This window comes from Antedon bifida, chromosome 3, assembly GCF_963402885.1.
Source record: "Antedon bifida chromosome 3, ecAntBifi1.1, whole genome shotgun sequence".
NCBI classification, from domain to species: Eukaryota; Metazoa; Echinodermata; class Crinoidea; order Comatulida; family Antedonidae; genus Antedon; species Antedon bifida.
In genome coordinates, this window is record NC_136228.1 from 8650593 (window position 1) to 8667833 (window position 17241).

The window sequence follows — 17241 nt, forward strand, 5'->3', positions numbered from 1 at the left end:
GGATTACTTTATTGTGTTTGCGTGTTTACATAATATGTTGGAGCATAACTCGTTTGTAGACTCTTTACAATCAGCGTTAATTATTAACGCTATACGACGGTGTTAAAAAGACATCTATAGGCACGTTCGGCGTGCCAGGCATTGCTGTTCTGTAGTTCCGAAATCGTGCTAATATCATAATTACTATACTTAACAACCGTCTCATAATATAATCACCATTCTGAACTTGGAACATATTCTGTCGTTGTATTCAGATAATAATAAATATAGGCTCACGTAAATAAAGGTGAATATGTGATAAAACAGGCGGCAAACAGCATATGGCAACATAGTTGGTCCTATTGATATAATGAATATAGAGGCACATGTTTTCAGACATTTGTATGCTTTGATGTTTCCGTCACTGCAATTACAAGAATGTTGTTGAAGTTAAATATCATATTTCCATGAGCAAACTGATATTGCTGACGTATGTAGCTAATTAAAAATATAGTTTTATTAGATAATAAATATAATGTTTGATTCATTTAAACATTACGGGCGCCTTAAAAAGACAGATTATATAATCTTGATTTTCTTTTCTTTCTGATCAGAAACAAGTTCGTAAGAATGTCCGATTCCTTCTGCACCAATGCCATGTATACATTTTTCTGTCAAACAGCTTACATTTCAGTATCCACATGTATCCGTGGGTGGGTACCATTTTTTAATGGTGGGGGTGTAGTAGGTGGGGGAGCGCTATTGTGGAATCCTGATATGAGTGTCCGCAGACTTTTTAAAGATTATGATAATCTCTGGAAGGACCGAGAGTTCTTAAATGGTAAAGGCCTATATCTGAACGATACATTGGTTATTGATATAGGCCAAGTATAGTTGTAGTACCGAGACAGGTGATAGAAATGGGTACCGGTATGTAAAAAGTACTGGGAAGGAAAATCAGACTCGTTTGTGCGGGAGGAGTGGCGTACCCCGACAAACATACACACTTAGTGGAGTCTGGCCCAAACGCTAAAGAAATGGAGATGGGCACCACGGCCGTTAGCATTAGCTTAGGTTTCTACTTTACCTTTACCTTTACCTTACAGAGACAGTGCATGCAGATATTGTTTCTGGAAATAGAAACAGCGACAGAAAGGCGACATCGCGTTATATACCGCTGTCGTAGGTTATATACAGTGATGAATAAAGTATATGGTTAAAAGTATAGCTACTGTATATCTGATTAAAATACGTTAAAATGTATAAATAGCAGACAACCATGTCACAATGAATAAAGTATTTTTTTAACATTGAAAGTGAACTCGGCTACCTACTATATCATCAGTGTGAAATACAAGACAATTTGTTTTCAAGAAAAATCTAGATTGGAAAATTTAACAAGCAGATCTAAAATTGGCCAAAAGTATGCCTATACATTTAATTGTCGTAATGGTAATTTTGATCTGCCTGAACATTTATCACGTCTACTAATACGAGCCTGTAAGTCCCAATCGATCATTGGTTGGCGTTGGTGGAAAACTGCACGTGAAACCCCAATTACGCGTTAAGAACGCACAAATTAGGCATGAATGGAAGGCAGCCATCCTTTAGCAATCTCAAACGAAGATGTGTGAATCTGGATCTGCCGAAATACATCAATTATCGCTAACACCGCGTCATTGCTAATGCCATGCTTATGATGACCTGATGCATAACCCACGGCTTAAATTTACGCGATCGTTATTAAGATAATCCTTCTCTTACGTGACGTTATTAGTATAATCCATCCCTTTTGTATAAGGATTTCCGGTCGACTTTGACCGATGATGATGACAATTTATTTACTCCACTTGAATCTGCTCCTCGCCCTCAGTAGTATCAGCAGACGTCATACATTCCTTTAAGCTGACCCGATTTGACATTATTTATAAAAATGGGCAAGAGAGTTATATTATAATCCTTTGGCATCGTCTACAGCCAACAAAAAATTAACGAAATTGATATAATGCGCGCCTGTGACGTCATAGTGACGATTCACACTGACTGTAGAATCTTAAAGTTTAAGTCGTTTTTTCTAAGGTTAGGTATCTGAGTGCAGATCAGTCATTCTCTAACCTTTATAAGGTAAAATATAAATGTGTGCATATTGCTTGTAAATGACAAATATTCTTTGAATATTCTGTGACATCCAGCGGTAAAGTAAATTAATCATCATTTTAATCAGTTGTCAAATAACTGATTGATGCGGTAGTGTTTTTAAAGTGATTATCAGACGATTTACATTCAAAGCCAAAATTGATTATTATTATTATTGATTATACTTCGAATCTGATTTTATCGAAAGTCGATAATAATTATATTGATCATTGAAGAGTTTTCTTTATAAGTTTAAGAATTTGTTTTGCATATTAGTAAAGAATTGAAAGGGAATCGTTAATGATATTAATATGCCCCTCTTAATATACATACACCTGTTTTTTTTAAATAAATATTATTGAGAGAAATAAACGTTAATTTGAATGGTTGATTGATTGCAATGAACAAAAAAACTTTTCTTGTTTCTAAATCTCTAATTTCAAATATGTAAGCCAAGTAACAAATAAGTTTAAATGTATCTTTAATCACATACAATAATATCATCAATATTACATAACACTATTATATAGATAATTTTAACTTATTAACGTATGGAATATAAATACTATGTATAGATCTATAGTTATTCGTAATTATAGAAATATCAATCTAATCATCTAAATATGATTATATTTAAATATTATAACGCTACAATCGTTTTCTTTATCGAACAAAATAAATGTATCAACAAGGCACGACATATAATTTATATAACACTAGTAAGAAACCAAAATATACAAAGTAACATTATGTTATATTAGTTACGGTAAGTTGCGCCTGCGCATTGGCACAGTAATCATACAAATATCCGTACTATCAATTACGAAGATTGGAGATATTGGTTTTTTTTCTTAAAATCAAGTGAATTTCTAGAAGAAACCTTCTGGGTTTAAAGCAAGAACTAAAGCTCTGTCTACACTGTCAAATGTTTACAAAAAAGTGTGATGTACCCAAATATGGTAGTGATATACCTAAATCAGGTAGTGATATGACATCATCATCATGCCTGTATATGGGCTCGTCACATAAAGTTTGATAGTGTAGACAGAGCCTAAGTTTAGAACAATGGGGCAACTATGATTTTAATTTACCTGAAGCTTGAATGATATACTAAAATTCTTAAAAAAATTAATTAATTGTTAAGATTTATACCATAACACGAACTTTGGTTCGAAGATATTAACGATTGATTTTTGTTTCTCAATCAGAGATGGACACTTTGGGTGTCTGGAACATGGCTTTGTGCTCCTCGTCTTTCTTTTTTAGGTAATATTTTTTGCAAAGACGGCAGATTTCATTGCGTTATATACAAACAGTATCCTACAATACCTACACCATGAAGGAAATAATTTAATATATTTCCTCCAGGCTTACACCGTACTTTTATTGTCATTGTTCTTTTCTCAAATGTAGATCTCATGATGTTTCATTTTAGTATAAAACTTGAGCAGAAAATGTTGTCGGCCTTCATTCAACTGATTTCATTTTCAACGCTGTTGTCATATCCGAAAGGTTTGCCTTTTATTACGCTCACTTGGAAGGGTTAGTGTTACCCGCGAAGCTCTGCAAAATTTCTTTCTGGCAGTTTTCCTTTATTGTTTTGAGTTTGATTTAGCTTGTTGCTTATTTTATTAGTATCTGCATTGAGATCCAACCACCGATACCCACATCATTGTCATTTGCCCTTTGATAAATTAATAAATAATGAGTTTCTATAATATAAATTATCCATCACAAATTGTTTTAAGGCGATTGGACTAATGTACAGCCAAGACACACGATATCAGTTTTGATTTGTTAAATGAGATTCATATATGATACAAAACAAAATAAAATGGTCTCTTCGTGCTGTTCTTTCAGTATGTTTGAGTTTGTTCTCAAGATTTTAAATATAGCCTAGATAAATATGAAAACCACCTAGAAATGTAACAGTAGCATTGTAGTACGATGACACATTATCAACCTTGCTTGCGGTTGAACCGAAACTTTCGCCTTGATTGCGGTGCCGATGAGTGTCGACACTTCGGTACTATTCGGTATCCCGAGTGTGTATTTCGTGATTTTTGAAGTACGTTGACACATCTGTAGCCGGGACAACATTCCGGTAAACCTTGTAACCAACCGTGTACTGCTGTCCCGCACGCGGTGAATGTTTGCTCTGTGCCGCAGTCTGGGTTCTGTTAAAAGAAGAAATAATGTAAAAACAACATTTAACGATTATTTGGTTATTATTTTTGCTATTTTTATCGAATTCCAAATTAATTTAATCATACATGAACTAACTGCCCTTGGTGCGTTCTATATTTGTCATTTCGGCAATAGCGCACCTGTATGTGTGTATGTTCGATCATGGTAGGAAATTTGTGAAATGTGCATTGTTAATAATATAATATGAAATTGGTTATTGGTTATAAATGGTTCGGTCCGGTTTTCTAGTTGTATTTTTTTAGTCGCGTGCAAACGCGACTCTACAGTTCACTATGTCGGTCGGTCGGTTGGTCGGTAAACACTAACTCAAATTTGAACACGCGACTGCAGCCATGTATACCGGTATGGCCTTGTTTCATGTCTGGTTGGCGCTGTGTGGGATTGGAAAATGTAATAACCATTAATGCTTACCTTAAATATGGAAGTCTTGCGTTGTGGTTCGTTGCTTCTAGTTCGCGCGTCTATCGTTGTCAAGAGTCCTAGCAACAAGAACATTACTAATAATTCGATGTATGTTGAACATCCCATATTTTCAGAATCTGTTAAAAATGGAATCATAAAACCAATCAATCAATTACATATATTTCAAGTTAACAAACTATCTAACCAACCATCTAATTCATTTTTAAGAATCGTTCAAGGAAAGGACAAATGGTGACGTGTAAACGTGATAGAAAAGAAAGCAGAAGAAAATGTCAAATAGATTTTCATTCATTTCATTTTACTTTTATTTAGTTGGTTTTTGAACGTTTTATGTACGGTATAACAAACTGCATTAGTGGTCTGTACTATTGAACTCTGGAAAGGAGAATCAAGCATTTAGAAGACTTTACAGGGTTCATTAATTCTTTTAAAAAACGTAAATGTCAGAAGGCATCATTTATAAATACAATTCGTGAATTGAGGAGGTGAAATGAGTTTGGGGGGGGGGGGGGGAAAGAGTGTGGTTGATGGTGGTGACAGAAACATGTTAAACGTGCTAGACATCCGGAAATGGGAATCCCGTATTTGTAAGAGGTTTAAAAACTTTAAATAAACTTTAAAATGTAATCTATCTTTTAATTTCATTAAGTAAATGAAATCCCCCGGAATCTGTCACAATTTTTTTCCCAAGAGGGCGGTCTTTTCAATGGAAATGCAAAAGGAATAGACATTGCAGGCATAGAACATATATGCCAGCTACCTAATTTGTGACGCACATTGATCATGTTGTTCTTGTTATGCTTTGTTATTAATTTCTGATGTCATTGTTTTTATTAATTCCCAGACACACTAGTGCTATTAATTTCTACACTGGACTGCAATTCGCTGACGGTCCCGAAGGTCACTGCTAACGTAATTTTAAATCATACCATTTTGCTATGTAATACACGTTCATTTTTAAAGGTTATTACTGCAAAGTATTGTACATTTTGCAAATTGTACAAAATGCATAATTATAAACGCACGTTTGCAAGTATTGTTGCCTGCGCGGAGTTTCTCGTGCTCGTGTTTTTACCCGTAATATATTACGGCATATTAAGCCACTTAATCAGAGGCAGCGCCAGCTAAGTACATTATTATCAATTTGCAAGCGCGCAAAGGTTACATGATTGCTAGCATGCAATGATTAGTTGAAACTGTAATTTTACTGTTAATGAAATAATTAGGCCTACTTACTGTTTACTCTGTGTATAGGAAACGTTTTAACTTCACTGAATCCTTCGCCAAGATGAGATAGGCAAGATGAAATACTCAATCAGGAGATAATGCACCATTTGGATTTTCACACAACATCAATAACACTTTGACTAACAATGTTTGCCTGGCTATTAATTGTGAACGAAAGCCTTCAATTGATAACATTTCACTAAATCCCCTTTACTAAATAGGAACACGTTAAGTACAGTTTGGTCACATAACGCCTCGTCGGTAGTCACATGACATTGCATAACTGCCCTCTGATTGGCCAATCGAGCATTTTGTCTTTATCAAACTGTTTCTTGTTTAATACCCACTAAGTTATATTAAAAAAACTAATAAATTGCTGATTTGTAAAATGTACAGATGAAACAGCTATTTTTTTGTCTTATGGTAATTTGAGAAAGAAAATCTACCCCAAGGAGCGATATTGGTTTACAAAATGACACTTGTATTGTGCTACTATTTTGTATAAACTGTGATTTTAATTAAACGCCTACGATCAGAGAAATGATATGGTAGTAACAATACATCAGTACATCGTGGGAGTAATGGACCGTCCCGGGACTAATTTCCGCGAAGAAACAAAACATAATGCACTTCGGTATAATTAATTCTTGAGCTGCCCATTGTATGTGTCGCATTAAAAAACAATATGGGTTTTCAGCGTATACTTGTTCACGCGTTATCATGGCGTCCAACAAGCGACAGTCACGGGTTCGTCACTGGTTTGGTTTACTTTATGTGTGAACTCGTATTGCGTTCGTTATAATCGTGTGAATAAACTGCACTTTTAACGAATAAATGTGAATGTAAAAAAAAGTACAGGTTTTCATTGTATCTTAAACAGTGCTGTCTTTGTACCCATTAGGAGTCAGGCCTATTTCGGGGGTCTAATTTGATGTCTACAGCTGCTATGTCTAGTCAGTCTATGTTTTTGCAATACGTTCAGACAAAGGTTCTGATTTTAGTAGAAGTAAAAGTACATTCTGTTAAACAGACAAACAACACCAGACTTTAAAGGACATAATTACGAAGGTATTTTTTTTGCAGTTTCCGTTGTATGTTGTCTGGTAATAACCTAAAGAAATTCGACGATCTTAATTTAGACCTACCCGTAATAGTAGGCCTATAGTTTAACTCACAGTTGGAACTTTGGTTTGAGAAAATCAATTCATGTTTGTTTTTTGAATCATAAATTGATGGTCGCAACGCAACATTACCACACAAAAACACCACCCCTGCTCGTTAACGCAATAATGTGGTTGTTAACACAAATCGCGTTAACGTCGACGCAATTGCTTAATAATAACATTATAGATTATTACCGTTTATGATTACGTTGATTGATTTAAATTGATTTTCGTTGTTCTCCTTCCCATTTAACATTACAAATTCACTACGTAACAGTTCCTATAATATTATTAGTATTAGTATACGCTTTTTACAATTTCCTAATCATATATGATTTACGACAACGCGTGCCATGTCGATAAGTAGGATGTATATACATTGTGCTCAATCTGTGCTTTGCTGTCATATCTTAATATAAATCGTAGGGTATAAAACAGATAATACCGTAGCACTTGAATCATCATTCGATAAGTTTAAACTGTCCCTCTTAATGTAACATGGATTGATAAGATAACTCGTATCATTGCAAAGGTTTTATACTTAAGTTATTGATAGCTGTATTTATGCATAGGAATATTCAGATCACAGAACAGGACCAAAATATGTAAATTTACTAATAGTTGACATAGTTAAGCACAGATTGTAAGTTACCTGTCGAAGACATGGAATATTAAACTGAAATGCAATATTGTAGTTTTGAACATATTTCATCATTGGGTATAGTCATGACATATAGAAATATTGTACAATACATGTTTTACTTCTGAACCGAGACAGACTATACCATGAACTTTGCGGCAATTGTACAAGGTATGCAGAAAGTTCGATTATTGTTAATGTCAGAGTTTAATTTATTCATGATGTCTTACTGAACTGAAATGAGACATAGTTTACAATTATGATGAATTCAATTTAGTTATAGGTCAGGTATCTGTGTTGATTTGTTATTATGGATGCTCGATTTGCTGAAATATGCCCTAAATTGTCATACTATAATATCTAACGCCGCAATGTAAATAAAAAAACGCTTTTGAATCATTTACAAACAGATATTGTTATTATAACATTCCATTATATATTACCTTACTACCAAAGTTAAAAACTACAACGAACCAACAGAAAATAAAGAACATAGCATCTGATCGAATACTTTGGAGAAACTTTACAGCAAAAATAAAAAAGTCAGAAGAATATTCGGCGAAACGACGTTAAGTAGTAGTGTTATGTCAACACACTATTTATATTGAAAATATTAAAAATGATTGTGTATTTATCAACAAACTATTTATATTGAAAAACTAGAAAAAGAATGTCTATACTTACTTATATGTATTATGTAGGCCTGATATTTTTAGAAATCACAAAGCTATCTCTAACTTATTAATATTCTTTACCATCACTTCTATCAACGGACAATCGAAAGTTTTAATTAAAATACTTTTAGTAGGATATATAATTAATTCAACATGTAAATTCAATCTCTAATCAGAAAGAAAACTTAATATAACGAGAACTTTCTATTAAAATGATATATCAATGTCGCTTTTAAAACATTTTTCCTCATCGTGTAATCTACGCTGACAGCGAACACAATGCATTCTTACTTTTTATCTCTCATATTCATTGCAGCAATCCAAATAATAGTTTCGTTTATTTTTAGGTAATGTAAGGTAATGTAAATAGATATAACGTGTATAGAATTAAACGTAATGTAAATAAATATAAAATGTAGAATATAATTATTTTAGCACTAAACTTCATTTAAAGGCCCTGGGTGATGGATGTCTGCATATTAATCAGAAAATTATATTTTGGTATTTTTTTTATTATTCAATATTTTTTCATCTTTATCGTTCCATATAATTTATTATCAGCATTATGGCTGGCCCCTAAAAAATATTCCGTTTAGCCCGAATCCTCCAACATTGTTGTGTAGGTGTTGAGATATTTATAGAGTTATCCGACGAACTTCATACTCTCTTTGAACTCTCGCACTTACCGGCGATCTGATTGAGTTTCTATCTATACGCTTATTCTCTGTCCACACTATCAAATTCGATTGAAAAAAGGTGTGATGTGCCCAAATATGGTAGTGATATGTCATCATCATGTCCATATATGGGCACACCACATTGTTTCGTCACATAAAGTTTGATAGTGTAGACAGAGCTTTATACAATCAAACACATTCTTGTTCGTACTTTGTTTCTTGTCATTGACGAAAAAAACATAATGTAAAATACAGTACACTGTATATTTTCTGCAAAAACATTAGATAGTTCATCCTAACATTAACCTTTTACAAAAAGCGAGGTCGACACAGACAATGCTTTACGGAATTAAACACACTGTAAAGAAAACTATACGTGATGTATAATACAAGAAGTTAATACCAATACGACATGTCCGCAAACATTTATTTATTATTTTTAATATAAACCAGTGAACAATGTTATTGCACTGTTCAATTATTATTATCAAAGCCTATATCTTATTTTTCTTCCGCTCATTTCTTGTTATTTCTATTTTGCTGTTACTTAATTGAAAAATCCTGAAAAAGGCCGAATAGCAAAATAATTTCTTAATTAAAATAGCCTACTTACCAATAATAATAATACTATGTATATTATTATTATTAAACAGTTGTTTTTTTTTAAAATCTAAAATTAGATAATAGGTTGTTTTTTGTGATGGGTTTGATACAGTACTGTTAAGTAATTAACGTTTTATTAATAGAAAAATAATAACTCCAATACTAAAAGTAATATTGCAAATAGATTTTTGCTAATTTTAGTTGATTCGAATGAAAATTGGTTAGTCATTGGTCGTATAACTAGTTTGGTTGAACCTTTTAAGTTAAAAATAGTTATATAGTAATTATTTTTAGTATATGACTGTATATTAGTTGTTACGCGTCTCCTTGTGTATTGTAAATAGTTGATAATAGATAGATATGTATTTTCTTACTGACGTCATTAAATAGACAATTCCTTATATTTTGTTGTGAGTTATCCTGATTGGTCAGAATATATTACGTCTAGACGTACGCGCTGTTGGTCACTTAATATAGTGGTGAGAAAGCAATTTTAGGTATTGCCTTGTGTAGGCCTATATACAATGTTTTCTGGATCAGTCTTTCCACTGATCAAAAAAAACTTAGTAAAGAATAACGTTTTGGCCGTCAGAAATTCAGGATGTTCAAGACCAAATCAGTAGAATTCGGGGTAGAATTCCAACCATATTACATCACACATTTCTGAAGTGTTACTGTCTTCTGCTGTAGATAAGTAACCACTAAGAGACAACCGTCAAAAGACAACTCGTTTAAACGTATACACTAGTATTATTTAAAGTAGTACTTTCACTTACTTCACTTAGGCCTAATGCAACTCAAATAGTGTTCAGCGTTTATTTGTTTTAATTTATATTTCCAAAAATCTCTTTATTAACAGAAAGGAAAGCCTACAGATGACATATGATAACAGTCCAAAGGAAACAACTAACATTATTCATTCTGCTTTTATTCAATATTTCTCTTTGCAGTATATATAAAATAAAACTGAATTGCGAGAGATTTACAAATTGGTACAAGCTTTCAAACATCAAAATTCACAACATTAACAAGTTAAATAATTATTTTAAAAAGGAGATATTACACATGGAATAGACTGATGAAAGTACTTTATACAAAATATTATATTATACACGTTTTCTTTAATACATATAAGGTTAATTCAAGGGTTTTGTTTCTCGTAATTTGTCGTTTATCTTCTATTTATAAAGGTTTTGTTGATTTCGGCCCGTGTTCTAAAAAAACATTCAACCTTTCGAACATGAAATCCATGTTGTTTATCGTAACTTTTCGTTTAGTGGATCTTATATTGCCCGTAATATTTCGATAATGTCAGTCTGTGGTCTTTATTTCCAATCGTATCTGTGACCTAACGTAAATGTATCGTCCAATTTCATGGTATTTCTCAATAATGTTTTCAAAGTTTTAATTTAGCTGCTTGTTTACCAAATTTGTGTCTCGATTGAGAATTAACTTCAGTTGTGTATTGAACATGTTTTTATTGAAATTTGACATTAAAATTACAACGCTTTGAATTATTTGAACTCTATATAATGTAAGCGGATTGTATGGTCACTGTAAGACTGAAGAAAAAAATAGTATATCGTAAATCTTCTAGGCCTAATAGTAACCCACACTCTAATAGTAACCCACCTTATAAGTCAATCTATAATAATAACCCACTACCATTAGAGTCGCAAAAACTTATGATGCAGCCGTAATTTGAAAATAAGGAGATAATGCATGTTGATCTCGGGAGTGGGAAGGATTGAGTGTTTTTGAGTTTATAAAATAAAGTTAGAGTTTATTCGTACTGTTGTATTATGTTTTGCTGTCCGGTAACTATTTTCAGGTGCCTAATTTAAGATTAGTAATAGTAACCCACTACGATAATAGTAACCCTTCCTTCTAAAATAGTAACCCACTCTAAAAAACAATAAAAGAATAATAACCTAGAGTTACAATTAGAAGATTTACGGTAAATCTATCCAGTTTATATAGATCTATTTTGACATTCTAAACATTGGGGTTTAGTACCACATTATACATCTCAGATGTTTAATATGTTATTAGTTATCCGCTTGGTAGAGCGGATAACTCCTTGTTATTGTATGGGATCAATATTTTTGGTTATCCGCAACCGTAAGGTATTGCGGATAACCCTTGTTATTGTAAATATCTTTTTTTTTTTCATCTTCTTTGTTCTTCTTTCTTTCCCGGAATTTTGTTGCACGCATATCTGTCATCCTTGTCAACATAAGATTGTATAACTTTGTCATAAGATTGACCTGTAGCTGTAGATGTGCAGGAAACTTTGTTATATGACGTTAGAGTCGCGTAGCGCAAGTTACGCGCGATTTTATGAATTTCAATGATTGGTCATAGATTATAAACCAAAAGTCATTTTGTATTGACACTTGGTGAAAATTTAAGTCATATCAAGGGCAAACTTTCTATGGATTAAAAATGGCATGTTTAATATTTAAGCAGATATGTTGTAGATATAAATTCATGCAGAATCTTTACCACTCGGATGTTATGACGTCATCGTATGGCCACATGAATGTAAAATATAGAATTTTTTACTCTTTCGTTATTGCTCATCACATTAAATAGAGCGCATCTCGCTTATACGTATTCCATTTCCTCAGATATTTTAATACTGTCTAGGTCAATCAACTATCTTTCGCATGAGTTAAAAATATTTTAATTTTTATGACGTCATCATGTCTAAAAATGTAAATAACGTGGGTCACCTATTTTCATCTTTACAGTAAATTTCAATCTGTTATAGCTCGTCAGAATTAAAATCGATAATCATGATTAAAACGTTTTCTGGAAGCTATTGGATTGTAGATACAAATTCATGTGAATATTTTGCCAATTAGATGTTGTGACGTCATCATATGGCCAGTTGAATTCAAAAAGTCACATTTACATCTCTTGCGTAAAAGTTCATTGCGTTTAAACGAGAGCGGATCTCACTTTTACGTGCCCAACATTTTTCAAATTTGTATCAATGTAATTAATTAGATAATTATCTTCTAAAATTGTTATTTTATATGTCAATTTGATGACGTCATCGTGTTAATAATTGGATTTAAAAGATGGGTCTCGTAATTTCGTCTATGCTACACTGTATATAACATATACAGTGTATTCTGTAAATACTGTAATATGCTGTATGCTACATATTAGGTACAATTCAGCACTTTAAACATATTTATTTCATGTCATAGGATGGCATAATAATTGTCGAGGTTCATAGTTTAAAGTATGTGCATGTTGCGTTTGCGCGGATAACCCAAACTCGTCAAAGTGACGAGTTCAAATCTAGTTTTTCTGTATTATTCTTCTTTCCTTCCTTCCTTTTTGTGAGTCGCGTTTCTCTAAAATGTGTAAACATAACATTTCATAACTTTGACAACATATGGGCATTTACGTGAAGTTGTGCACCTCCTATTTTTGAATGACGTCATAGTTGCGCAACGTGACTTACGCGCAATTTATGAATTTCAATGATTGATCATAGATTAAAAACCAAAAGTCATTTAGTATTGACACTTTGACAAAATTTAAGTCATATCAAGGGCAAACTTTCTACGAAGTTACGCGCGCACGCGCATTTAAAATTTTTAATGCGCAAAATTAATTTCTAATCAACTTTTTACGCATTTCTTGTCATTTTAAGCATGTCAAAAATTCCCACGGGCGCGCATTTTTTTACGCGCGCGGTGCGCACGTAGCGTTAAAAACATATTTTTTTCTCTTGAATTATATTTTTCAAGCCTTTCCTAGTAATTTTGAAAACAATTTAGACCTTTTCCAGTTTAAATAACGCCATACGAACACGTTGAATTAGACAATTTGTGCGCGTTTTTTATAAAAAAGCTTAAAAAATTGTCAAAATAATGTCTTTTTTTAAACAGTCATAGTTTCTAAAGTAAACCGTGAACCGTTTATTTTTATTACAAAATCTAGAAGTTGATGAGTTGTAGATATTGGATCATGCATCGATAAGGCTAAAAAAACATTGTGACGTCATCGTATGGCCACACGAATGTAAAATATAGGATTTTTGTCTCTTTCGTTATTGCTCATCACATTCAATGGAGCACATCACGCTTATCCGTATTCCATTTTTTCTGAGATCATAATATTGTCTAGGTCAATCAACTATCTTTCACATCAGTTAAAAATATTTTGATTTTGATGACGTCATCATGCATAAAAATGTAAATTACGTGGGTCATTAATTTCATCTTTACAGTAAATTTTAATCTGTTATAGCTCGTAAGAATAAAATGTGATAATCACGCTTAAAACGTTTTCAGGAAGCTATGGGATTGTAGATACGAAATCATGTAAAATTTTCGCCAATCGGATGTTGTGACGTCATCATATGACCAGTTTAATTAAAAACGTCAAATTTTCTTCTTTTGCGTCAGAGTTCATCACATTTAAATGTGCGCGCACCAACATTTTACGTATTCAAATTTCTTCTACATGTTAACATTTTGTTGCTGAGATAATTTTCTTCAGAAATTGCTATCTTTGTGTTTTATTTTGATGACGTCATCATGTTAAATATTTGAATTAAAGGCGGGTCCCGTAATTTATTTAATATGTCATATAATATACAGTACAATGTACACCAGCTGTAGGCTTTGATGTGAGCAAATTGTTGTTTGCCGCCCTCTGTATCATGTAGAATTAATGTCTCCTTGTATACACAGTATACTGTATAATTATAGTACATTGTAGCATAGGCGAAAATTCAGGACCACCTCTTATTATAGTTTTTAACATAGCGATGACGTATGACGTGCACGTAGCGTCTGTCGTGCGGATAACTAACTCGTCAAAGTGACGAGTTTCATGTCTAGTTGTTATTTTAATGCTAACAAGATGATATTGTACAATGTTTATTAAAGGTTTATGACGTCATACTTTTTGTTATAAAGATGATTGGTTAAAAGTAAAGTATAGGATAGATATTAAATACTTTGCTATATGCTTTAAATACCGTATTTGTGTCGTACTTTAAAACTACTTAGCTAGCACTTAATTAATTCGAATAATGTAACATATAAACAAATTTATCAGGTACGTATCAAGTACAAAAGTCATGATTTAATAATTCCTTTATAGCAGCAACTGTAGTGATAGTTCTAAACCACAAAAAAAAACTAGTACAGAATAAATTTATAGGACGGAGATTGTTTTCGTAGTAATGTTTGTGAAAATATTGCAGGTTGCTTCGAAATAGCTAACAGTAATAATTACTGATGAAAAGCAGCCAAGTTTAGCTTCTCTATTCTTAGAATGCATGATAGTAACTCGTCTTATGATTCATCATTCTAAAGTACTTGAAAATGTGATAAATCTGGTGAAAATGGCATTAATTGGTGCTAAGAACATCGGATACAATTCTAAGATCAGAAATTATTTATTTCGTCTTCGTTAAGGTCAGGTGCGGTAAAAAATTGTTCATGTGTTCTAGTTTTTTTGCAGAATATTATATCTTCATCATCAATACACGAAGGAATGGAGGTTGTAAAACCTTCAACGTAAAATTTACTTTACTTAACATGAGTCCGCGTTTGTGAAAACAATTCGCAAGCTTGCCGAGAGTTATGATTATATTTAGATTCTAACCCATGATGACTAAATAAAATAATATAGAGCCTAAATTACCACGTTGGTGCAAGTAAGGGCCTGATGGCAGGGTTGAGGTTCGAGTTTAGCATTATTGATTCAAATTTACATTATTGTAGTGTATTTAGGGAACTTTTTGCAAAAAAATCTCAAGAAGTCAGTTAAATGTAACTTAACAATCCTAATACATAGCTACGTTTGGACCTGCAACACCAAGAACAACAATGAGACACAATTCAATGAAAAACAATAAACGGTTTAATAATACAATCTAATAATGCAGGAATATTGATATTGATACCAATAATAGATAGGTGAGACCCTCGATACAGAATGGTGTACTTTTTAATATAACCTCCGGAAGAAAATGTTGCTTTGAAAAAAAAAAAATAACGTAGTAAGCCTATGATTTAAATTTCGTTGTACTGTAAGCCTAAATTATAAACTCACTAAAACGTGTAGGCTTAAATAAGTTTGACAAAATTATTCAGTTCGTCATTAAGAGATTGTAATCTTAATGCATTCTTTACTGAATATTAGATTAAATTGTATTGTATGTGGGTGTTCATCATTAAAACGTATTCAATATGAATTTTAATTTCAAAACATGTTTGTTCATGTATTTACAACATAATAGGATTATATCAAGAAGCAAATAATAACGGCCTTCCAAGTATTTTAATTAAGAAAACCGCACAAATCTTAATTATAAACGCTTTGTTATATTTAAAACACTTTAAAGCTCTTGTTTAAAGTATGATGTGCCCAAATATGGTAGTGATATGCTTAAATATGGTAGTAATATGACATCATCTTGTCCATATATGGGCACATCACATTTTCTTGTGACATAAAGTTTGACAGAGCTTTATAACTAGTCAATTTATCATAGCTAATACAATGTGACGTTGGAAATGTTTCTTATGCATTTATATTCATCGACTTATCATCCTTTATTTGTCAATTTCTATTTAAGCTCTGTCTACACTATCAAACTAATTTGACAAAAAAGCGTGACGTGCCCAAATATGGCAGTGATATGCTCAATTATGGTAGTGATGTGACATCAAAATGTCCATATATGGGCACATCACATTTTTTGTCACATAAAGTTTGATAGTGTAGACAGAGCTTTAGATGATCTTTACTTACACGTACACTAAATTCCATCACCCCCACACGGGAATCAAACATTTAATAACTTAATCACATGTATATCATTAATTCATCATTACGCATCAAAAGTAGAATGTTTTTAAAGTATCATTCACATTCAGTAAGTCAACAGATTTACTTTCATTATTTTATTAAGCTCTGTCTACATTATAAAACTAGATTGATAAAGTAGTGTGATATGCCCAAATATATGGTAATGATATGCCCAAGTATGGTAGTGATATGACATCATTATGTCCACAGGCACATCACATAAAGTTTGATAGTGTAGACAGAGCTTTACAATTCCCACCAGGGGAGAGCCTGTTCACTCCCTGGTGGTTCAACCACCTCGAAATTGTGACGTTTTTACCCATCACAGATACGTAGGCCTATATCAAATTTAGTTTAATTAGTCGGTCTGCAATTTTACAATGTTGTATTCCTTACTTGCCTCTTTTAATTTAAAACTTTTTTGAAACCTTTATTTTGAATTTCGTCGAGTAGATTTAAAACCAAAGTATCTTCCTTCGTACCTTAGTAGGATGCCTATAATTATAGCTTACTGGACACATTTTATTTTTTACTCTTTAATTGGATCTGTATTCCATTCATTGTTAGGCCCACCGAAATGATCAGACGTGGTTCCTAGCAAGGGCACCCCAGGTCACACACGTTTAAGCGGATTAAATCAACTTTTCTCACAGTTTTCAACAATG

At 32.6% G+C, this 17241-nt stretch overlaps 1 protein-coding gene across 1 annotated transcript; it reads right to left on the minus strand.

The window, feature by feature from the left end:
• Window positions 1–2648: 2648 nt before the first annotated feature.
• LOC144836812 (uncharacterized) lies at window positions 2649–6294 on the minus strand. Its single transcript, XM_078691682.1, has 3 exons — window positions 5983–6294; window positions 4735–4862; window positions 2649–4292 (listed from the first exon to the last, which is right to left on the minus strand). Exons 2-3 carry the CDS (start codon window positions 4849–4851, stop codon window positions 4074–4076), a joined length of 336 nt encoding a protein of 111 aa, XP_078547808.1. The 5' UTR covers window positions 4852–4862; window positions 5983–6294; the 3' UTR covers window positions 2649–4073.
• Window positions 6295–17241: the final 10947 nt, after the last annotated feature.

What these genes read in the sequence shown, in the direction of transcription:
- LOC144836812 (XM_078691682.1), bottom strand. Translation starts at nt 4,851, where the DNA reads ATGGGATGTTCAACATACATCGAATTATTAGTAATGTTCTTGTTGCTA. An exon ending in GCAAGACTTCCATATTTAAG is followed by an intron (nt 4,293 to 4,734) that starts GTAAGCATTAAT and finishes TTCTTTTAACAG; the next exon opens with AACCCAGACTGCGGCACAGA.